The 25647-nt window shown below is 40.7% G+C and overlaps 1 protein-coding gene across 1 annotated transcript in view; it reads right to left on the reverse strand.

The window, feature by feature from the left end:
• Window positions 1-25647, reverse strand: part of SEMA3C (semaphorin 3C) — a 165268-nt gene that overhangs the window by 34710 nt on the left and 104911 nt on the right. The window contains exons 8-12 of the mRNA XM_073652309.1: window positions 22254-22396; window positions 20545-20659; window positions 19447-19516; window positions 14453-14597; window positions 11804-12026 (exon numbers count right to left, since the gene is read on the reverse strand). Of these exons, the coding sequence (XP_073508410.1) occupies window positions 11804-12026; window positions 14453-14597; window positions 19447-19516; window positions 20545-20659; window positions 22254-22396 (696 nt within the window). The remainder of the gene's footprint in view (window positions 1-11803; window positions 12027-14452; window positions 14598-19446; window positions 19517-20544; window positions 20660-22253; window positions 22397-25647) is intronic.

Genomic DNA, 25647 nt, shown 5'->3' on the forward strand with positions numbered 1-25647 from the left:
TCTCATGTTGTCATGGGACCGCTGATAGCGTGCGCTCCACGGGACGAAAACCGGAAGTCACGTGTATGGGTGATGCGGGCAGGGCATTCATGCGCCATCTATGTCAGACGTGGATCCCATCATGTGACATATTTCATCATCCCCATTGGTCCAAGCCACACATAAGATCAGCACACTTCCTGGCCTACACCACGCCCCCTGAGGAAGTCATTGAATGAAACGTGCGTAGGGGTCGAGGGGCTCCGCACCACTCCAGCTACAGCATTGGATTCCTGTCTTGGTATGTTACATGCTGTATATATTTGCACACTTTATGACCTGCAATATTGATTTGTTGCCTCATAATTTGTATTAGAGAGCAATATACATAATTCTTATTATACCAAAGGGAATCAGTATATCTACACATATACATATGCAAATTAAGTTAGGTGCTATACGAGATCCCCTCACAGTTTGGAGGTGCCGTTTTTATATGTAAGTTTTCATGTATATTTTAAATAATAAACTTTATACCTTGCTGAATTAAGTTGAGTCTCTAGCTATATTTTGTGCACATTGAGACAAAACTCTTTGATGGAAATAGTACGCACCAGGTCGGAAAGGTCGGTTCAGCGGGGGGCTCCGGCGGTGAGCCCGCACTGAACCGGGCACATGTCAGCTGATTCTTACAGCTGACATGTGCCCGCAACAGCCGCGGGTGGAATCGCGATCCACCCGCGGCTGTTAACCAGTTAAATGCCGCTGTCAATCTCTGACGGCGTCATTTAACTCGCGCTTCTGGGAAGCGCGTCCTAAGTCCCGCCCATCAGTGACCCCGTCACGTGATCGCGGGTCACCAATGGGTGGGCATGACAACCCAGGGTCTGCAGCAGACCCCTATGGTTGTCATGTCTCAATTGCTGTGAGCGCCACCTAGTGGTCGGCGCTCATAGCAAGTGAACATTTCTCCTGCATACAGGCGATCTGCTCCTCGCCTGTATGTAGGAGAAGCAATCAGACAACTGCTGTTTCTAGTCTCCTATGGAGACTATTGAAGCATGCAGAAAGTGTAAAAAAATTTTTTAAAAAATATTAAAAAAATAAAAAAATATAAAAGTTTAAATCACCCCCCTTTCGCCCCATTCAAAATAAAATAATTAAAAAAAAAACCCACATACACATATTTGGCATCGCCGCGTTCAGAATCGCCTGATCTATCAATATAAAAAAATAATTAATCCGATCGGTAAACGGCGTAACAAGAAAAAAATTCTAAATGCCAGAATTACGTTTTTTTGGCGGCTGCAAAATCGCAATAAAATGTAATAACGGGCAATCAAAACATCGGATCTACCCCAAAATGGTATCAGTAAAAACGACAGCCTGGAGCGCAAAAATAAGCCCTCACCCGGCCCCAGATGCCGAAAAATGGAGATGCTATGGGTCTAGGAAAATTGCGTCATTTTTTTTTTTTTTTCTAAGCAAACTTTGGATTTTTTTTTCACCACTTAAATAAAAAAAAACCTATACATGTTTGGTGTCTACAAACTCGTAATGACCTGGAGAATAATGATGGCAGGTCAGTTTTAGCATTTAGTGAACATGGTAAAAAAAGGACCCAAAAAACAACTGTGGAATTGCATTTTTTTTGCAATTTCACCGCACTTGGAATTTTTTTCCCGTTTTCCAGTACACGATATGGTAAAATCAGTGATGTCGTTCAAAGGTACAAGTCGTCCCGCAAAAAATAAGCCCTCACATGGCCATATTGAATGAAAATTTAAAAAAGTTCTGGCTCTGGGAAGAAGGGGAGCAAAAAAGGAAAACACAAAAACAGAAAGACCCAAGGTCGTTAAGGTATGAGCATATGATGTGTTCATTACAACGAGGGAGTCGCCGTCGTTTTGCCATAATTTTTGGTGGCAGCTCTGCTGCCTGCATTTTTTCCCTATGCTTTCAACTAGAAAGAATGTACATATTTCTTCTTTTAAGGTTTCCAAACGCTGAAGTGGTTGAAAGAAGTAAAAAAAGACTGAAAATGTGCACAGAAATATCGTTTTTACATTGCTGTGGATTATGTTCATTGTTTGGTAACGGATCTGCTGCCCTTTTCAGGTGGATTCCAGGTGGAATCCGCCTGAAAAAGATGTAGTATATACATACCCTAAGACCACATCAGAATACGCTGCTACTTACAAATTGGAGTTTTATAGTTAATTGCTAAGGAGGATCTGGCAAAACTGTAAATGCTCTAAACGAAATCTACACATGAAATTTAATTAAAACCAAAATTGTGCTTAAATGTACATACAGAACTAAATTCAGATTTTAAGTTGCTTTTACAGACATTACATAATGTAGTAAGATTTATATAAGCAGTCAGCCAAATCTATTGCAGTGTGTTCTGGTTTCGTTTTTCCACTCTGAAAACCAGAGGTAAAGTTCTGTGGGATCTGCCACATTTAAAAAATAACTCTTGTTTTAATTTTTATTTCATAAATCAACAGAACACATGAAAATAAGTCACTTTATAATATATGTTATGTAATGCAGCGGCTTGCGGCATTACTGTAATGGTCCAGGGTGTGTTCTGGCTGACCATGTACCTCCCCCTCAGGTGACTGATCACATGACTGTGACATCAGCACAGGTCCTGTGCACACAGAAGGTCTGATCACATGGCTGTGACATCAGCACAGGTCTTGTGTGTGCCCTGGAAGATATATAAACCCTGGTGGTTTTGAGACAGGGTGTGTAAGGCGTGAGGCCTGTTCCCGTGTGGGACACCGTTAGCCTGGAGAGGCCTAGTGAAGCCTGGTGAAGCCTGAAAGGCAGAGGCTGGATCTTTAGGTGTAAGAGATCCCAGTAGACTTGGAGGGCCAGAGGCTTGGAAAGCAAGAGTCCTGCAAGGCAGAGGCTGGATGTGAGGTGAGACCACATACCAGTAGCCTTTGAAGGAACGAGGGCTGGAGACCCCCATCTGGGAAGTGTAAAGCCACAGTGGTGGCAGAACAAGTCTGAAGCAGCTAAAACCTGGCAAAGGTAAAACACTGCTTGATGTGGACATTTCTATAAGTGACTTTGCTGGAGGCTGTAACTGGAGCCAAGTGGGCCTGTCTGCCACTTTAAAGGCTCTTGGACATTATATGTAATATGTCGGCGAGCCACTGATTTGGACTCGGTTATAGCAGTTATGAAGTAAAATAAACTGCTGGTTTTGTGCAATACTGGAAAACGTGGCTGGTGTGCTTTAATTGACCCGATGCAGCGAGTATCCCCCAGCATTATGACTAGCGCTGCCTTACAGTTATCAGAGAAATCTACTTTTTTCCCTCCTAGAACTCATAGACTTTGACATTGCTGAAACAAGAGATGACAGTTGGTTTTTATAAGGGGAGTGGAGTAGGGAGGAGCTAGAAGAAGACACAGACATTCTGCTGCAAGTTCTTCTGAAGCAACATTTACGCAAATTTTTATTTTTACTACAGATTTAAAGTGTATGGGCTCGCTCACACAAGTGTATACCTCAGACGAGTGCTATTCAATGTTTTATCGGATAGCACTCGGACCAATGTTATTCTATGAAGCAGTGCATAACAGCATTCTCTTTCTCATGCCGATTCGGCATAAGAAAATAATCGTAGCATTCTGCAAGTTGGGAAATCAGATTGCACTCACCCATTCAAGTCTATAGGTGAGTGGAAAATATAGGACTGTACTCAGATGACATCCAAATACAGTCTGATTTATGCGTACTCACCAGAGCTGTGGAGTCGGAGTCATGGAGTCGGAGTCCATTTTGGTGGAGTCGGAATCGGAGTCGGTATAAAATGGACCGACTCCAACTCCTAAAATATATAATAAATTGGGTATAGTAGTTCAATGCAGTTTGTGGGGAATATTTTTTCAGAAGAATTTGGGAAAGTTATGAAATGTCCTATAAATGTCTGTCCTATTCCTGATCTAAGGGTCTAGACTTTTAGCTGAGATTAATCTGTGCTACAGTAAATTTATCACTTAAACATGAGCCATGTATGAGGGAGTTGGAGTCGTGAAGTGGAGTTGGAGTCGGTGTCATGGAAATTAAGGAGTCGGAGTTGGAGTCGGAGGTTTGGCTTACAGACTCCACAGCCCTGGTACTCACAGAATCTTGTTCTCCATCTACTCCTCATCTGAGAGAATTGGATCACACTAAGTTGACACTGATCAGAGTTTGAATGGAGTGTCAGTTACATAATCAATCAGATTCTCTCGCATGAGAAAATACAACCTGGTATGAGCGAGCCCTGTCATTTCAGGAGAACTTGCAGCAGGGCCCCTGTCAGCCTCATCTCCTCACTCCTCCTCTCTCTCACTCTTCATAGAATCTTATGAGTAGCAGCTGTCATCCTTTATCTCAGCAAAGGGAAAATCTGTCTTCACTGAATTCAACTTTTATTCATGAATTGAAAATGAAAGCACAGTCCAGGAAAAGAAAGAAGCAGATTTCTCTAATGAGATCTATTAAAAAAGTCTATAGGATAGGGCATCAATGTATGATTGTGGCACCCCCGCTGATCAGCTGTTATCAGTGCCACCGGCCGGAAGTCCTTACCTGCGGTGCTTGGCCATCAAGTTGTAGTGGCCGGCGCTTGTTACTGCACATCCGCCTCCTATTCAATTGAAGCAGTACCCCGCGGTGGCCACTACAGATGGACGGCCAAGCACCGCAGGTAAGGACTTCCGGCTGGTGGCCGCGGGCACCGATAACAGCTGATTGGTGGGGGTGCCGCGTGCGGGACCCCGGCAGATCATACATTGATGCTCTATCCTAGGGATAGGGCAGCAATGTCAAAGTAGTGGACAACTCCTTTCAGTATTTGGTCAGTATTTTGCATCAGTATTTGTAAGCCAAAATCAGGAGTGGGCGAAAAATGCAGATGTGGTGTAGTGTTTCTATTATACTTTTCCTCTGATTGTTCCACTTCTGATTTTGGCTTAAAAATATTGATGTAAAATACTGACCAAATACTGAACGTGTGAACGTGGCCTAAGGCCGTCTGTGCCAAAATATGTTTTGTATGCTGTTTTCATTCATGCATATCATTTGAATTTATAGCACAGTTCTAATCCAATTAATTTTCTTAATCTTCTTCAGTGAATATAACACAATCTCGTTTATGAGAAAACATAGATAAATTATAGCATTGCATAATGCAGGCACATAAATATAATATATCTACCAAGATAAGACTGTTCTCATTTGTGTAAAAACCTGCTAATCATCATATGGCGTCTGTGTGAACAGCACTGCGTGTGAAAGCAGCTTCTTCAGAACAAAGGGCTTATGTAGCTCTATTCATGACAGCGGGTTTGTCAGCACTTGATAAATCTATGTCACATAAGCATATAGTGAGTTTACACGAATCTTACTTTTGTCTGATAGTAAGTCCATATAATTTAAACACTACAGCGCAGTTCAGTCCAGAACTATAAAGCGATCTAATAAGAATGTTAAACCTGGCAGAGCTATGATGCCTTGGCAGCCAGAGCCATAAACATGTGTGACCGCCTGGCTATAAAGCTGATGCGGTCCGAGACGTGAACGACCCTCTTCCATCAATTCAGTGTGACTATGTCATGTATTTTATGGCAGAAACAACTAGAAGTGTCACAGTGATTAACAGTGGACTGTAAAAAGAAATAATATCCATTGATACACATGAAGCTTGCTTCGAAATTTTCAATCAAGTAGTGATGTAGTGTAATCTGATCCACTTTGCATTGACTCCATTAAGGACTTTCAGAGTTCTTTAACTCTTTGATTAAGCACAGAAAAAGGGGGAAATCTAAAAAGCTGTCCTACAATGTGTACCATTATAACTAGTGTTGAGCGAGTATGTTCTATTAACCCTTTCGCCAAGTATGCTCGGGCCGAGCTCCGAGTATTTACAGCTGCTCAGTGATAAGGTTAAATCGCTCGTGTGCATGATTTGCAACTGTTTGACAGTTTTACTACATGTGAGGAATGTCTATTTCTTACACATTCCTCACATGTAATAAAACTGTCAAACAGTTGCAAATCATGCACACGGGAGCGATTTAACCTTATCACCGAGCAGCTATAAATACTCGGAGCTCGGCCCGAGCATACTCGGACATAACATACTCGCTCAACCCTAATTATAACCTCCAGCTTACAACAACTTATATTAAAGACGATTATTCTCCTCCCCAAATCCTGACAACTCATTCCCCCTCTTACCAGAGTCTCCTAATTAGGGAACTAGTTATATAGATTGATGGGGATGGGAGAGGGAGGGTTATGGTCATCACAAACGTTATGTATTTTATAACCCAAACTGTTGGAGGCTGACAGCAGACCCTCCTGTCCCGCTTCACCATAAACGTACAGATTTAGTCAAATGTACATGGGGAAGAAGTGAATAGGCTACTACCCGACCACTTTGGAAGCTTGTTATCTTGAAGGGGAACAGTGGTTTGGCCATGTTGAAATCCAACATGTCTTAATATCTGCAAGGCTGGGGGTTCTTGAGACACTCCATGCACATTAGATAGTACGAGGATAAACCCAAAATTATCACAATAATTATGTGTATGACCAGCGTTTGTCTGCTGCATGCAAGTAAAGGCTCCCATGCACATTAGATTAAATCCCGAAAGCTACATCTCCTGGCAATCCCATACACAAAAACACTCAAACACCAAAAGCATCACAATAATTATAGTGGTGTAAAAAAGTGTTTGTCCTCTTCCTAATTTCTTATTCTTTTGCATGTTTGTCACACTTAAATGTTTCAGATCACTAAATATTAGACAAAGATAAGTAAACACAAAATGCAGTTTTTAAATGAAGGTCTTTATTATTAAGGGAAAAAGAAATCCAAACCTATAGGGCACTGTGTGAAAAAGTGATTGCCCCCTAAACCTAATAACTGGTTGGGCCACCTTTAGCAGCAACAACTGAAATCAAGCATTTGTGATAACTGGCAATGAGTCTTTTACAACACTATAGAGGAATTTTGGCCAACTCATCTTTGCAAAATTGTTTCAATTCAGGCACGTTGGAGGGTTTCGAAGCATGAACAGCCTTTTTAAGGTCATGCCACAGCATATCAATCGGATTAAGTCTGGACTTTGGCTAGGCCAATCCAAAGTCTTAATTTTGTTTTTCTTAAGCCATTCAGAGGTGCACTTGCTGGTGTGTTTCGGACCATTATCCCGCTGCCTAACCCAAGTGTGCTTCAGCTTGAGGTCACAAACAGATGGCCGGACATTCTCCTTCAGGATTTTTTGGTAGACAGCAGAATTCATGGTTCCATTTAGCACAGGAAGTCTTCCAAGTCCTGAAGCAGGAAAACAGCCCCAGACCATCACACTACCATCACCATATTTTACTGTTGGTATGATGTTTCTTTTCTGAAATGCTGTGTTATTTGCACATCATATGTAATGGAACATACATCTTCCAAAAAGTTAAACTTTTGTCTCGTCGGTCCACAGAGTATTCTCCCAAAAGTCTTGGCGATCATCAAGATGTTTTCTGGCAAAACTGAGACGAGCCTTTATGTTCTTTTTGCTGAGCAGTAGTTTTTGTCTTGAAACTCTGCCATGCATGCTATTTTTGCCCAGTCTTTTTCTTATGGTGGAGTCATGAATACTGACCTTAACTGAGGCAAGTGAGGCCTGCAGTTCTTTGGATGTTGTTGGGGGTCTTTTGTGACCTCTTGGATGTGTCATTGCTGTGCTCTTGGGGCAATTTTGGTCGGCCGGCCACTCCTGGGAAAGTTCACCACTGTTCCATGTTTTCACCATTTGGGGATAAGGGCTCTCACTGTGGTTCGCTGGAGTCCCAAAGCTTTAGTAGAAATGGCTTTATAACCCGTTCCACACAATTACTTTGTTTCTCATTTGTTCCTGAATTTCTTTGGATTGCAGCATGATGTCTAACTTTTGAGGATCTTTTGGTCTACTTCATTTTGTCAGGAAGGTCCTATTTAACTGATTTATTGCTTGAGAACAGGTGCGGCAGTAATCAGGCCTGTGTGTGGCTAGGGAAATTGAACTCAGTTTCCCAAAGATGTGATAAACCACAGTTAATTTATGTTTTAAGGGATGGGGGCAATCACTTTTTCACACAGGGCCCTGTAGGTTTGGAATTCTTTTTCCCTTAACAATAAAGACCTTCATTTAAAAACTCCACTTTTAGTTTACTTGTGTTATCTTTGTCTAATATTTGTCTAAATATTTTGTTTTGTGATCTGAAACATTTAAGTGTGACAAACATGCAAAAGAATAAGAAATCAGGAAGGGGGCGAACACTTTTTCACACCACTGTATGTGTATGACCAGCTTTTGTCTGTTGCATGCAGGTAAAGACTTCCATGCACATTAGATAGCTGCTATATCTCCCGCCTGCCCAATACACAAAAACACCCAGCTTGGTTCTTGTTTTCTCTATGAGACTATTCTGGTGGCAGATCTCATGTGAGAACAAAAGGATTGGCTCCTGAAATTCAGAAGGCTGTATCCTTTTCTTCCTGGGAATTACCTCTTGGAGCAGTGTCACGAGACCCTCATGATTAGACTGTTGGATGATCCTGTCACTTTTGTTGGGATTGGCTGACTTTGGAGCCTTAAAGGGGTTTTCCCACGAACAAAAGTTTATTTTAATCAATGGCTTTGTCCGACCGTGTACGGAACACAGTCTGATCATACCACATCTCCTGGGCAGGGGAGGAAGCAAGAGAGTATACAGACATCACAGCAGGGGATCACAGTTACACCCTACAAAAAGAATCAGCTGTGTTCCCATGCTGTAATGTCTGTATACTTCCCCCCTCCCCTGATCCAGAGATGTAGTATGATCAGACCATGTTTCTGTACGGTCAGATACAGCCATTACACAGGGGAACATTTATAAGATTATCTCAGCACAGGAACATTTTATTTAAACACATCTAAATGTGAAAGTTATTATTATTCCAAGAACTATTGATTAAAATAAACTTTTGTTCGTAGGAAAACCCCTTTAAGTCAGTCTTACCGTTGGATAAAAAGAGACGCCTATGTTGGTTGTTATACCCACATCTCCACTCATTTTGGGTCACGGCTAGAGCAGGATAAGTAATGTACAGTAATTAATAGATAATATGCTAAACTGACACTAGTATGACTGGTACTTGAGCAGCTGATGTATTTAGCATATGGAGAATTGTCTAGTTGGACACAATTGTTTTTCACTAGTGAAATTACATTTTAGTGCCAATTTAACCCATTGTAATGTAATATGCAGATTGCTAGTTAAATTCCAAAGGAGTGTATGTGTTTCTGCTGTCTATAATTCGGTGTAAACACAATAATGTGCTTTAAATAACAATGGTGTGGTTTTGCTGATTACAGCATACAACAATTTGCAGGATCCAATGAAGTATATGGCAAAACATCAGAGCAACACTTACTCTCTGATGTGCAGAAACTGTGCATCCATCTAGAAATATATCCATAAAATGTAACATTTACATTCTGGGAACATATGTGTAAAAGATGAGATTATGTCTGAGCCAGCTACTGATTTACTGAATGTGGAATATATTAGCACGTTTAGACAATGGCACCCGGAGTGCGAGGCGATACACCGGGCATATATTAAGTATCACTGGAATCTCATCTAGTGAAGTCACTGTACAAACCATGCTCGATTCAATAATATACATATTTATTATAATAATATTACTGTCACATCAACAGTATAGAGCCTCATGTAATGTCATTATTTTCTTGGGGGTGGATGTCAATGATCACTGAGAACTATAACACACTGCGCCTTCTTCTAGTAGTTGGGCCCTATGTATCCCCCTCCCATAAAAACCATGGGAAACAGTTACACGCTTTACTAACAAAACAAGAACAGATGTGAACGGTTACATCAAGTAATGAGGTTATGGTAAAAAGAACGGCCAGACGTGTGTTACATTTCTTAAGAGGCTGCTTCTTAAGAAATTGGGTGCAAATTGTTCCAGCTAGCTGCATATTAAAACTGAAAAATAAAACTAAAAAAATGTCCCCCTTTATTAAGTATGCGCAACAAGTGAAAATTAGATGAAATATTTACAGATACAAAAGCAAATAATAGCTACTGATAGCAAATGCCTCTGAAGCTGCATCTCAGATAAAATACAGTACAGAATCATTGTAGTAGACTATCACTATGCAGCGTATACACATTATATATATCTACTATATAATCGGCTTATCCCATCTGTCTGTCCATCCAGGAAATCCCGCGTCGCTGATTGGTCCGGCCGCGGCCAATCAGCGACGCGGGATTTCAGAACAAGATGGTGGCCGTTAGCGGCTCATCTGCCGCACGGAGGTCAGCTGCGATGCAGCCAGGAGATGACCGGCGCTAGCCGGTCATCTCCCGGCTGCTTGCAGCAGAAGTACCCCGACCGGCGGCCTAGGTGGCGCCGCTCCCCAGTCCTCCCTTCACACTTGCCGTCGGGAGATCACCGGCCCTAGCCGCTGATCTCCCGAAGGTAGCCGCATGGAGGTCAGCGGCGATGCAGCTGGGAGATGAAGATGCAGCAGAAGTACCGCACAGGCAGCGCCGCTCCCCGGTCCTCACTAACACGGTTCGCTGGCCGCCGGCCACGACCAATCGCTGGCCGCCGGCAGCGACCAATCAGCGATATTGGCGCGAAATTTAAAACACCGCTGTCCTGAATTTAAAGTAGTGCACAACCCATTTAAACACTGCTTCGTTGATTAGTCGCGCCCGGTCGGCTGCATACATATTCTAGAATACTCGATGCGTTAGAATCGGGCCACCATCTAGTATATATATATGTATGCATAGAACATACTCTATGCACGGTAAGTAGAAGGAAGGAAAAGGTTCTCCTTTGGTAGCTGACACTGGCATTCAAAGTCAAGGTAAATGAAGTTTCCGATTCAATCTTAATAAATATATTGTTTTTTATTTGTAACATGAAATGTGTTCTATTTATTTATTTTATTATGCATTTCTTATATAGCGCCCTTAATTCCACAGCGCTTTACAGACATCATCATTGCTGTCTCCATTAGGGCTCACAATCTAAATTCCCTATCAGTATCTGTTTGGAGTGTGGGAGGAAACCGGAGTAAACCCACAGAAACACGGGGAGAACATACAAATTCCTTGCAGATGTTGTCCTTGGTGGGATTTGAATCCAGGACCCCAGTGGTACTAACCACTGAGTCACTGTGTTTTTATTACTTTGCCTAAGGAAGAAACTAGGGTGAATTGAAATACGTTGCAACTAAAAAAAAAAAAACATCTACTGTATATGAAGATTGCTTCTGGAATTTCATTTACCTTGACTTTGAATGCCAGCAGTGCCAGATACCAAAGGAGCGCCTTCTCCTTACTTCAACTGTTCACATACTCCTGGTGCCGTCCAGCTGACCAAGGGAAAGTTCTGCAGCAAGACCGCAGCTATATCTGAAAACTAGTGGAGAATAGTTTCGATTCTGCACTCTGTAATGCTGTACCTATTGCTTGCTCATCTAACCTAATCAGATAAGTAAATCTGCCTTTTAGTAAAAAAAACGACCCAAACAATATTGCCCTAGATAACGCTCATTTTTGTCTTTTCTTTTGACTGTATGCACTGTTGGGCTGACCCATGAGAACCTGACATAATGGAGACAAGTGGTCCAGTAAAGTCTATAATGCATGCACCTGTTCTGTATAGGTGGTCGTTGGTTCATGGTAATCCTGTCAGACTCTATATGAATTGCATTTTATCTATAGTTGCATATCTGTTATTCCGCTTACCTGTCCCAAGAAACAAGACGTGATACTTCCCATCTGCTGCATTTACTCTATCCACCACTATTTTTGTATACTTGTAATCCGTGCCTGTTCTTATTAAAAGTGGTCTCCTATGCACTGGATAAATTGAGTTGAACATAAGTGGATGGTTTCTTATGAAGGTAACAACATCATCTGGAAATTCCTTAGTTGTATGCACGTTTGGCGTAAAAGCACCCCCTGGGCACTGAAAAAAACAGAATATATGACATTAGTACATATCCGCTCAATATGTCATCTAGAACAGGGAACAAGAAAAAAAAAACATTATTTCACAAATTCATAAAATAAGCAATTGGGGCTATAATTAAGGTGTCAGTTAATTTATGCAAAGCTAGAAACTTGGGGAAAACCTTTACATACATAGAAAAAGCTGATCATATTAAAAATAAACTGCAGTCTGAAAAAACACAGCTCCCAAGACCTGTGTCTCAATGAGAGAAGAGCTATACTCTGTAAGCACACATACCTCCGTGAGTCGAGGTGAAAAGCTGTCAGAGGAGAAGAAATAAATCTTCTGCTCGATTGAGTGAGCACAAATGATCTTTTCTCCAGCCTCAGATTTATTTCTTCTTCTGTCACAGCCCTTCTCTTGCAGATCTAGTATGTGTGCTTATGATCTTGCTCCTCTTTCAGTTGAGATACAGGTCTCGGAAGCAGTATTTCTTCAGGCTGCCGCCCATCCTAGCACCTTTCCACAACAGGCTGTCATATGAATTACGTGATGGGGCCATTTTATTATATTCTTGGAGAACCCAAAATTCCTGGAGCCATAATTTTTTTTAATGACACCGCTATAAGAGGGCTTGTTTTTTTTCAGGATGAGTTTTATTTGCTACCATTTTGGGGTAAATGAAACCTATTAGCTAACTCTTTATGGGAAATAATATATAAAAAACAGCAAGTTTACTGTCTTTTAATTTAAAATTTTTATTTCATCCATAATAGTTATTCTTGCATAATCTATTAGGCTTTGATCTATGATAGATCAAAGGCCGTTGTTAGGCACATAGCAACCATTAGCTCCTTGCAATCACGCTGTAGGGAGCTTATGAAGTAACAGAGCTTGTGATCCCCCCTGTCAAACTCCCTACATATTGCAGTAACTATGGACCACGACATGTAAGGGATTATTTGCGCTGCAGCAGAGTGATGACAGTACTCACATCCCAATGCTGCGTCTGTGCTAACAGAAGGGGATGGGCACTGTTTGACAGAGTGAGAGAAGGGGCACTACTTTTTCATGTTCTAATGGAAACTGACTATTGGTTTATAACAAGCTCCCTTTCAGAAACAGGGCAATTATTTGCTTCATTTCATGTTCTACACTTTCAATATCATACCAGTGGTCCAAAGTGCAAAACTGAGGAAGAATGGTAAAACTTCTTTTAAAAGAACTGAAAAGCACACCTTTGTAAGCCAGCATTTTAAGGCTTCTGTGGACGTAGCCAAGGAAATAAATGCTATGTAAAATGAATGTTTTCAATGATATGCTGGAGTTGTCTGACGTTCCCAAAAATTTTTAGAAGAGAAGAACATGTGATAAATAAAAGAAGCTATACTCAACAGTTGTAACACCCATCGATCACATAGATCTGACGATCACGTTCCTTTCTTTTGACACTTGAGTTCAAAGGATTATGACTGGCTGTAGCATTTAACGGACTGGAATGAAATTCCAGTCATTTGAGCACCAGAATCAATCACAGAGCTCAGATGACTGAGAACATGAAATCATCAATTCCTGGCCATGTAGAAATCAGAGCAGGGGTAACAGTTGGTAAATATAGCGTATTTTAAGTGCAATAGGGTCTTATCTGGGTAGGGTTGCTGTGACACAACCACTATCATAGCAGAGTTGTCAGCCGCTGCAGCGTTCACAGAGTTGTATATAACAGAAAGCCAGAGTAAGTGGACATCGAGTACGCTGCTGATTCAAGAACGAATCATAAAACAAATTAGTTGAAGGTGTTTCAGAGTCAAATCCGACTCCTTCCTTCCTCAGGACAAAGACTTTTACATGTGGTTGTCCTGAGGAAGGAGTCAGATTTGACTCTAAAAGTCTTTTACATGTCAATGTGTTTCAGAGTCAAATCTGAGTCCTTCCTCAGGACAACCACATGTAAAAGTCTTTCACATGTCAACGCGTTTCACATGTGGTAGTACTGAGGAAGGAGTCGGATCTGACTCTGAAATGTGTTAACAAACCACCTTCAACTAATTTGTTTTATGATTCGTTCTTGAATCAGCAGCGTATTAGAAGTCCACTTACTCTGGCTTTTTAATCTTTTAATACTTTATCATAAAACCTGTCTTTTTTTTTAGAAAAAAATAAATCAGATAACTCCTTTAATAATCCCTGCATTGGTATTTTTTGCCATATATTAGTACCTTTAACAGGGTTTCCTAAAATCAATGGATGGTCATAAGTATTGGTTAGCTGGGATTCCACAGCTGGGACCCCCATAAGCAGGACAACAGAAGTCGCAAGTAGTACTGTCTATAAGTCCACAACTTCCTTCAGTTGTTGCTAGAAGCACATTTTAAACAAAAATATATGATAAGATCATGCTTTTAAAATGAAGATAACATAATACCTTCGTAGTAACTCACCGTTCCAGGCCTTGGATAGGGTATTCTGCCCTGGTAAGGAATCAGCTGGTGGTTTGGACCTTCTCTATGAGCAAATGGACCATTAAAAACGGTTTGAATGTCAGACATGTGATAAACACATACCGCAGAGCCTTTAAAAACAGAGCTGGAAAACAGAATCATAATAATAGTGAATGCAAATAACAATAAGAAAAGCAATGCAATCTTTTTACACTAGTTCACATGTTTCCAAGATACATTTCTATAAAAATAACACATAACAACCCAGTAATGGCCAGACAGTAATAAATAAATGATAAACAATAAATCCAAGTTCAAAAGAAAGGCTCATTTCTTTTAACTGGCTTTGTAGATTTCCAAGAACTGTCTTCCAAGAGTGCCACAAAACTTGTGTATGGAAACAGTAGCTCATTTTGCGTTCTCCATTCAGTTGTTTCATTCATAAGGTAATTCCCTCTAGGTCTCAATCCACATGTTTAAAGGATTATACGGCAAAACCTGAAATCCTACCTAGTGGCTGGCAACCAATATGTAGGTCTTAACAATTCCATCTTTTCTTCATTTAAATCATTTTCTGTTTGCATTTGTCAGACTTTGGAAGTCTACTTTCTTATATAAACTTCACTTCATATACTGGAAAAGCACTGCCTTCGCTCCAAATAGACGGTTCTTTACAAAAAATTCTTTATATGATCTATTTAGGAAGGCCACACACAGCTGGAAATGGCATATGGCTATTATTTTAATGGTGTACTTGATAAGCTTCCTGTGCAAACTTTCAAATATATTAAAACTCTGGAAGGCTAAAGGCTAATTGAAGAAATGTATCTATTGAACTATTTTCCATAACATCATTGGCAAGGTTCCCCATGACCATTTTATCATCTGAATATTTCTACGACTTATGTCTGATGTATTGTATAGCTTCAATTTGGCTTTTTAGTGAAGGACATCATTTTCCTGTGAGAATTCATTTAAACCACAGTTCAAATAATTTTCATAGAGTTAAAAAGAACATTTGTCTGCCATATTAATGCACTACTCATCCCAAAAAGGATGTTGCTTCCTTAATCCTTTGCTGTCTTGTTTTTTTCACTTATCTTTTCATATTAAATTCTAGCATCAACAGACTTCTGTTCAAACTGCCAAGTAAATCTGAATATCATCAGCCTTTGGAATGTATGAATTTCTGCCCATAAACATCTTAATTATGGTAGACAGATAATAAATGACATTTCAGCCAGTGCAAGCCACCCACTTGTTGGGATTGTATACTTAAATGCTCTGCTTCTCCTACCATTTAAATATTCTCCTTGAGGCAGCTATAAAAAATGTGAAATATCATGTTTGTACAGAAAAAGGAAACTCCTATGGTTAGAAACATTGACGAACCAGTAAAAATGTATGCTTTTTGCAAGCTATTAAAAAATAAAATACTCAAACCTATTCAATGTGCTCAGCAGTCTATGCTACCATTACTCAGAAGTATCGTATTTTTCAGACTATAAGACGCATTTTTTTCCTCCCAAATTTTGGAGAAAAAATGTGTCTTATAGTCTGAATGTTGTGGGGGTATATATATATATATATATATATATATATATATATATACTGCATGGGGTGTAGCAGGAGCGGTAGAGGCGGAGGAGCGGAGCACAGGAGGCAGCAGCTGCCTGCTGCAGCCTACACTGTCCCCACTGCTAAAGAAAATGGATATTCACTGCTCCTCAAGCCCATGGGCATGGGGAACACTGAATATTCATTCTCCTGAATAGCAGGCACACAGTGTAGCCGCAGTGCTGTCGGGCGATCGCGTGTGCCCGCTGTTAAAGGGCATGAATATTCACCCCCTCTCCACGCCCATGGGAGTGGAGAGGGGTGAATATTCATGCCCTTTAATAGTGGGCACACGTGATCGCTCGGCAGCTGCAGGAGGCGCACTGCGGCTACGCTGTATGCCGGCTATTAAGGAGCATGAAGTCACAGCTCCCCACGCACACAGTCCCGGCCTGGGGAGCAGTGACTTTTCCAGCAGTTGATCTCACCTTGTGAGCCGTGCACGGCAGTGACACCATGAACGGCTCACATGGCGAGATCAGTGCGGGCAGACAGGACGCAGCGCTGGAGGAGAGAGAAGGAAGGTGAGTAGGAGTGTTTATTTTTTTCATGTGCAATGTGATGGGGATTAGGGGGGCCACGCATACCAGAATAAGTATGGGGGGGCCATGCATACCAGGATAAGGATGAGGGGGCCATGCATACCAGGAAAAGGATGGGGGGCCATGTATACAAGGATAAGGATGAGAGGGCCATGCATACCAGGATAAGGATGCGAGGGCCATGCATACCAGGATAAGGATGAGGGGGCCATGCATACCAGGATAAGGATGAGGGGGCCATGCATACCAGGACAGGGATGAGGGGGTGCCATGCATACCAGGACAGGGATGAGGGGGTGCCATACATACCAGGATAGGGATGAGGGGTGCCATACATACCAGTATAGGGATGAGGGGTGCCATGCATACCAAGATAGGGATGAGGGGTGCCATGCATACCAGGATATGGATGAGGGGTGGCATGCATACCAGGATGGGAATTGCTGTGCCATGCATACCAGGATATGGATGAGGGGTGCCATGCATACCAGGATATGGATGAGGGGTGCCATGCATACCAGGATAGGGATGAGGGGTGCCATGCATAACAGGATAGAGATGAGGGGTGCCATGCATACCAGGATAAGGATGAGGGGTGCCATGCATACCAGGATGGAAGGGTGCCATGCATATCAGGATGGAGGATGGGGGGGCCACATATAATAGGAAAGGGGGTGCATATCTACCAGGATGGGGGATATTAACAGAATTGGGGGACATTACCCCTATACCAGTGTCAGCAGAAGACCCCATCCCCCTTAACAGTGCATCGTGACCACATTTTTTGCTTACATTTCTTTTCTATTTTCCTTCTCTAAAACCTAGGTGCATCTTATGGTTCAGTGCGTCTTATAGTCCGAAAAATATGGTATTTATTTACATTATCATTATTTTTCCTTCGCTGTGCTGCACCTTTGTTTTGATGCTGCCAAGATTTGTTGTGTGCGAATTAACAATGCAATGGAGTAAACCTATCATTATTTCTCTCCTCCCTCACAGATATTCAGTCTTTTTTACAGCTGTCTGCATGCTCCTCTAATAGAAGGTGTAAAGCAGTTCTGTAATGGCTTAGCAAACTACTCTGAACTTCTATGGATACATTTCTTTTCACTTCCAAGACATTGCAATCTGCTAGCCAGTATGTGAAATATTATCCCTTCTGAGAAAGGAAGGAAGAAGAGCAGGGGTCATTGGGGATAAGAGGTATGTGATGGGTGAAGTTCCATAATGTGCAAAGAAAATGATCAGCGGACACCAACATATCCTCCAAAAATCTGTTGGGATGAATTTGTGATCTAGTTCAAACAAGCTGATTTGTAGAGCAGCTCAATTTGAAAAAAATTTGACTATATATTAATTTTATCCCCACTGCTAAAAATGTAATAAGCATATCAGAAGTTTAATAACAAGTTTCTGAACACCAGAAACTGTGATTACATATGTGCAATTGGAACCCATTAAAGAGGATCTGTCACTTGCTCCAAAAAAGTAAGTAAAAAATCTTGTAAATGTTCCTCAGTTCCCCTAATTCTGTCTCTTTTTTCTATTTTGCGCTGCATCACTCCATTGCAGAGATATTCACATGTGTTGCATTTGGTGGGTAGCATGTACAATCTTTGCTTTTAGTGCAAGAGGGCACTTCTTCAGTCGTCTCTAGCGGCGTGTATTTTCACCCCTCCCTTACAGACACTGCCTATCAAAGGTTGGCAGCTGCTCTCGTAGTCTCAGATGTTGCAGAGCAGTGATTGGCAGTGTCTGGGAAAAGTGGTGAACGCACACACCCCCAGAGAAAACTCTGAAAAAATGCCCAGTTGTGCTACAAGCAAAGATTTCACATACTGTGCTCCAAAAGCAACAAATGTGAATAGCCCTGTAATCGAGCAATGCAAAGCAAAATGGAAAAAAATGACAAAATCAGGAGAGCTTAGTGATATTTCCAAGATGTTTGACTCAATTTTTTTCAGCAAGTGACATGTTCTCTTCAACTAGAGAATAAATAGAAACATTGTCTGAGATCAACCTTAAGATCTCCATACATATTACACTAATGTCGGCCAAACCTGCTGATATCAACGGGTTCGGGTGACCGTCAAATGTGTAGGAGGACCCCGGACAACTGATCATTGGGAAAGATGTTGATTGGGCATTTTCAATTTCGGGCCATTGCTTTTTTCCTCTCAGAGATAAGCCGATACCAGATATGTCAGATGACAGGGTTTGTCATAGAGAACACAGGAGCGTTTGGCTGATCGAGGACTCCTGTGTATGAGAGATGAGAGAGCCAGCCAAGGTGGCTGTCGGCTGAACGATCATCCGAAGCTTCATTCAGTCCACCTCTAATGTGTATGGCTGGCTTTACTCACAGTGAAAGATAAAAAATAAACAATGCTAATTTCAATACTTTTTTTCACCACTAAATTGAAAAAAAAATCTCTGCACATTTGGCATCGCCGTAATCATACTGGCCCATGAGCATTGGGTTGACAGGTCATTTTTACCATTCAATAAATGCCATGAAAAACAAAATTCACAAAACAATAACAGGATTGCATTTTTTTTTTCACCATTTCATTCTACTTTTCATTTCTTTTTGCCTGTACTGCATTTTAAAATGAATGATGTCATTTTAAACTACAACTCATCCCACAAAAAAACAAGTCCTTATTTGTCTATGTTGATCAAAAAAATCAAAAAAAGTTATGGCTGTTTGCAGAAAGCGAAGAAAAAACAAAAGTGCAAAAATAAAATTTTGCCTTGTTCTGAATGAGTTAATATATAATGTAACTACAGTATAAGTATCGTATATGGAGTTGTTTTACGTTAACAATGTTATACCTTGAAGTTGTGAAAATTCCATAGACGAGAGTAGATCGGGGATTGTCTGCTTCCATGAGAAAAACATCCTCTAGGTTAAAAAATAAAAAAAGAAGGATTTTATTTTGGTTATCACTTCTAATGACTATTTCAGATTTTATTTTTTTCACATTTAGCTAAAATGTCCTAGTGGGTGAGGGGTACATACATCAGTTCCATGCTATCACAGTCCAGATGAATCCAGAGTATGAAGTTGTAGAAACACTGTGGGAGATGTACCACGCTGAATGTGCCAGAATTCTGGAGTAATTTGCACCAAACACTGTCTTCCATCATCTGCACCATGTTTATGAAAGGTTTCAGATACTAACCACTACTTGCCCAACCAGGGAAGACCCAGAAAGAACCAATATTACAAATCTGGGGCTTGCTCACACTGGCGTATATTCTCGAGACTCGGGCCGATTAGGCTAACGACACTTGGCTGTGTTATCTGAATGTGCTCAGATTCTCTCGCAAGAGAGAATCACAGCATGAGTGTGGAGAAGACGGAGAGCTTAATTTCTCCATCTTCTCCACCATTGTCTCTGTCCACGGTAATCGGACTGCACTCGGATGACATCCTAGTGCAGTTCCATGTTTCACTAGCACCCTTAGACTTGACTGGGTGAGTGCTTTCCGAATCGGCATGAGAAAATAATCGTAGAACTGCACTGCCCCATAGTATAACATTGGGCCGAGAGCTATCCGATAAAACATCACACAGCACTCGGCCGTGATATACAGCAGTGTGAGCGAACCCTAATACTAAATATGTCCCACTGTGTGCTGCAGTCCAGGCTCTGGACATGCAGCTTTGCTGTGTGTAGGAGCTCACCATTGCAGTAGATGATGCATGCCGATGAACAAATACAGTAGCAAATCGAAAAAAATATAGTTTTAAAAGAAGAAGAAAGACTACTACCTCTTATCATATTATTGACTTATTATAGTTACCTATGAAACCATGCGATTCCCTATTTTATTATTGTATGGCTCTAATCTTTGAGAAAAATCTGGCTTCTGCAGAGATTGCACTTTTCTAATCATATAAGTTACAGTGCACAAATAATTACTCACCTAGCTCATCAAAATGAGTCTCAGTCCCATCATCGTCCATCACCGAGCACACAAGTCGTGCCTTTAAAAATGTTGTCCACTTGTTAACAAGGCTCCTCTGTCCACCAATATCATTCTAGAAGGAACAGAAAGCAATTTAGTTGCTATTTTTTTGCAGTGTAAAGAGAAACACCTTCTTGCCTAGTGTATTTTCCTGCTTACACTATCATTATAAGGAAACTGTCAGGCCTTGACCTCTATATAGTCTTGTTGTAGTTGCTGTTTAGTTTTTTTAAATACAGAAATAAAAGGATTTTGCATGCTCTATAATTCTTTTTTCCTTCTGCACCGTCTTAGCTGTGATGTTATATCCACTCATAGTTTATACTATTGTGGTTCTTGTATATTATTAAAGGGGGTTGTTCATTACTAGGATAACCCCTTCTCCCTTTGAATGTTAGCAATGTTTGAATGTTTGCTTGCGTTCCTGGACTGATTGGGCCCAGGGCTCACGTATCATAATAACCCTGGGAACGCAAGTGCCGACACCGCTGGAACGGCACGGCACGGGAGTGAGTATAAGTGTTTTTATTTTCACAGGGGCAAACAATCAGATCAAGAAAGGGTTGTCCTAATAGTGGACAACCCCTTAAAGTAATATTTTCAAATTAGACATATTCGGGGAAAGTAGCTAATGTATAATCCATGAATACTATTGGTCTCGTCTAACATGTGATTTATGCTTGCATCCTAACTGGTTGGCTATTGCTTTTAACTACTGTTTGAATCACAATATTGGTAGCTATGAATAAGAGCAGCATTGCTTGAAATGCATTCGCCTTACTGCTACTTCTAGCAGTAACAATCGACGGGAAAAAAAATGTTATGTGTCTCAGAAAATGGTGACACAAACCAATCGATTTTATTTATTTTAAGTTCTACATTTATTTTAAGCAATAAAAAATTTTGGTATCACCATAATCACACTGGCATGGAGAATCATGGTTCCAGGTCATTTTTTCGAACGCCATAAAAACAAAAGTATGGTAGAATTGCATTTTTACACCATTTCACCCAACTTGAAATGTTTTCCATTATCAGAACATTTTATGGGGAAATGAATAGCATAATTCAAAATGACAACTTTCCATGAAAAAAACAAGCCATCATACAACTATGACAGCAAAAAAAATATTACGGCTCTTAGAAAAAAGGTAGAAAAGAAAGGAAAGAACAGAAAAAAAAGTCACTCTAATGGGAAGGGAAAAATAGTGAAGTAAAAATGCAAACATTTGGGGCACTTACTAAAAATTAGGCACCATGAAGAGAGCAGTCGCATGTATTTTTTTTTTAAATGCTGTCAACTATAGAAACAATTATTGTGCAGTCCTAGCACTCAAAAAATCTTTCCTGAATTCGACAGATAAAAACTGTAAGTCAGTCAGTCACAGAAGACATACCATTGTTCGGATGGAGAAACATCAGGATCTGAAAGCATTTCTGTTCACTGTTTCAGTAATGCCCAGTGATTAAATGTAATTCGTTTGGACAAAGTCCAGATGGAAATAACTAGACATTGAAGAAGAGTTATGCACCACATTACATGTCCTACAGTAGTCCATGCCTTCATTCTAGGCCTCATCATGAGCAGGAAATGCACTTAGAACAAATGTAATTATTAGGTTGTGTTACAATGACTATCACTGCTATAGATGAAGAAGACGTCTTACCGGACAAACCCTGGCTATCATGGAATGAATTTGTTTGGTGCTACCACTGTTGTCAGTCAATCTCTCTTTGAGAAAGACATAAACCTTTGCATCGTTTGGATCGGTTCCATCTGGCAGGAGCTGGGCATCCACAAAAATTGGTTCTAGAACACAAAATAAGAGACCTTTATATTTACCTGTAAATAGCGATGAGTGAACCCGAACTTAAAAGTTTGGGGTTTGTACGGGACAGTTAGTGTCCGGTGCTAAATGCCGAACATGGACTACTCCCGGAAGTCCGTTGCAATGTTCGGAGTTCCGGGGAAAGTTTCGAAAGAGAGAGAGAGAGATTTTCTAAATCAAAAGTTTGGGTCCCCCTACATTCCAATGGGATTTGGGTTCTGGTTCAAGTTCGGGTAAAGTTCTGGTACCCGAACCGAAATTTGGACTACGGGTCCCCTCATTCCTACCTGTAACTCCTATTAGAATTACAGTCATGGCCAAAAGTATTGAGAATGAAACAAATAGTAATTTTTCCAAAGTTTACTGCTTCATTTTTTGTAATGGCAATTTGCATATACTCCTGAATGTCAAAGAGTGATCAGCTTAACAGCAATTACTGTACTTGCAAAGTCAATATTTGCCCAGAAAATGAACTTTAACCCCCAAAACACATTTCAACATCATTGCAGTCCTGCCTTAAAAGGAGCAGCTAACATCGTTTTAGTGATTGATCCATTAACACAGGTGTGGGTGTTGATGAGGACAAGGCTGGCGATCAATCAGTCATGATTAAGTAAGAATGACATCACTGGACACTTTAAAAGGAGGCTGGTTCTTGGTATCATTGTTTCTCTTCAGTTAACCACGGTTATCTCTAAAGAAACACGTGCAGCCATCATTGCACTGCACAAAAATGGCCTAACAGGGAAGAGTATCGCATCTACAAAGATTGCACCTCAGTCAACAATCTATCGCATCATCAAGACCTTCAAGGAGAGAGCTTCCATTGTTGTCAAAAAGGCTCCAGGGCGCCCAAGAAAGACCAGCAAGCGCCAGGACCGTATCTTAAAACTGTTTCAGCTGCGGGATCGGACTACCAGCAGTGCCGAGCTTGCTCAGGAATGGCAGCAGGCTGGTGTGAGTGCTTCTGCACGCACTGTGAGGCGGAGACTCTTTGAGCAAGGGCTGGTTTCAAGGAGGGCAGCAAAGAAGCCACTTCTCTCCAGAAAAAACATCAGGGACCGACTGATATTCTGCAAAAGGTACAGGGAGTGGACTGCTGAGGACTGGGGCAAAGTCATTTTCTCTGATTAATCCCCTTTTCGATTGTTTGGGACATCTGGAAAACAGCTTATTCGGAGAAGAAGAGGTGAGCGCTACCACCAGTCTTGTCTCATGCCAACTGTAAAGCATCCTGAAACCATTCATGTGTGGGGTTGCTTCTCAGCCAAGGGAATCGGCTCACTCACAGTCTTGCCTAAAAACACAGCCATGAATAAAGAATGGTACCAGAATGTCCTCCAAGAGCAACTTCTCCCAACCGTCCAAGGGCAGTTTGGCGCCCAAAAATGCCTTTTCCAGCATGATGGAGCACCTTGCCATAAAGCAAAGGTGATAACAAAAATGGCTCATGGAACAAAACATAGAGATTTTGGGTCCATGGCCTGGAAACTCCCCAGATCTTAATCCCATTGAGAACTTGTGGTCAATCATCAAGAGACGGGTGGACAAACAAAAACCAACAAATTCTGGGAAAATGCAAGCATTGATTATGCAAGAATGGACTGCTATCAGTCAGGATTTGGTCCAAAAGTTGATTGAGAGCATGCCAGGGAGAATTACAGAGGTCTTGAAGAAGAAGGGGCAACACTGCAAATATTGACTTGCTGCATTAACTCATTCTAACTGTCAATATAACCTATTGGTACTCATAATATGATTGCAATTATATTTCTGTATGTGATATAAACATCAGACAAACACTAATAAAACCAGAGGCCAGCAGATCATGTGAAAATATAATTTTGGTGTCATTCTCAAAACTTTTGGCCATGACTGTACATATTTATTGTCATGTCAAATTAACATTAATTGAGCCCCTTTTATCTATTCAAGACATCATGTTTACAAATAAGTGGATTTGTTTTATTATTAACAAAGATTGTAAGGGATAAAGAGCAAGTGCATGTAAAACAACAAATGTATGCAAGTCTCATATACTCAGCCACAAGCACCTTGTGCTTTATGTACTATGTTAATGATCACTTGGCCAATCACAGAAAAACTCATTTTAAAAGTAATGTGTCATCAGAAAATGACTTGTTGTTTAACTCCTTCAACCCTGAGCTGCTCTCACCTACCTGACCAGGCCAATTTTTTCAATTTTTTACCCGTGTCACTTTATGTGGTAGTAACTATAGAACGTTTAAACGTATTCCAGTGATTCTGAGACATATTGTACTTCATGTTAGTGGTAAATTTAGGTCGATATAATTTGCGATTATTTATGAAAATATCCAAATTTGAGTTTTTTTTTTAACATTTTGCAATTTTCAAAATTTGAATTTGTACACTCTTAAACCAGATATTTTTACCACACAAAATATTTAATAAATAACATTTACCATATGTCTACTTCAAATCAGCATCATTTTTGAAACATAATTTTTTCTGTTAGGAAGTTAGAAGGGTTAAAAGTTTATCAGCAATTTCTAATTTTTCCATCAAAATTCACAAAACCAATTTTTTTAGGGACCACATCCAATATGAAGTGACTTTGGGGTTCTATATGACAGAAAATGCCCAAAAGTGACTTCATTTTAAAAACTACACCCCTCAAAGTGCTCAAAACCACATTCAGGAAGTTTTGTTAACCCTTTAGAGGCTTCACATGAATTAAAGCAATGTGGAAGGAAAAACTAAAAATTTTACTTTTCCCCTCAAAAATACTGCTTTAGCCCCAAATTTTGCATCAAAAGGGTAACAGGAGGACCATACAATTTGTTGTGCAGCTTCTTCTGAGTACGCCGATCATTAATATGTGGTGAGCATGGCAGGGCTCGGAAAGGAAGGAGCAACAGTCGAGTTTTGGAGAACAAAATTGGTTGGAATAGATAGCGGATACCATGCTGCGTTTGTAGAGCCCATCATGTGCCTAATCAGAGGAACCCCCCCCCCAAAAGGACCCCATTTTGGAAACTACACACCTCAAGGAACTTATATAGAGGTGTGGTGAGCACTTTGAACCCACAGGTGCTCCACAGAATTTTACAACATTGAGAACTACCTTTCCCTCATATCTTGGAGCCAGAACAGTTCCAAAATCTATACCAGGGTCATAAGAAAATGGGTTTGCAACACAGACAATTGTGTTTTAGACACAGATTTCAGCATTTTAGGCACAGATTCATAT

This window comes from Phyllobates terribilis, unplaced genomic scaffold (genome assembly GCF_046119375.1).
Source record: "Phyllobates terribilis strain yellow unplaced genomic scaffold, ASM4611937v1 Scaffold_11__3_contigs__length_659146591, whole genome shotgun sequence".
Lineage (NCBI taxonomy): Eukaryota > Metazoa > Chordata > Amphibia > Anura > Dendrobatidae > Phyllobates > Phyllobates terribilis.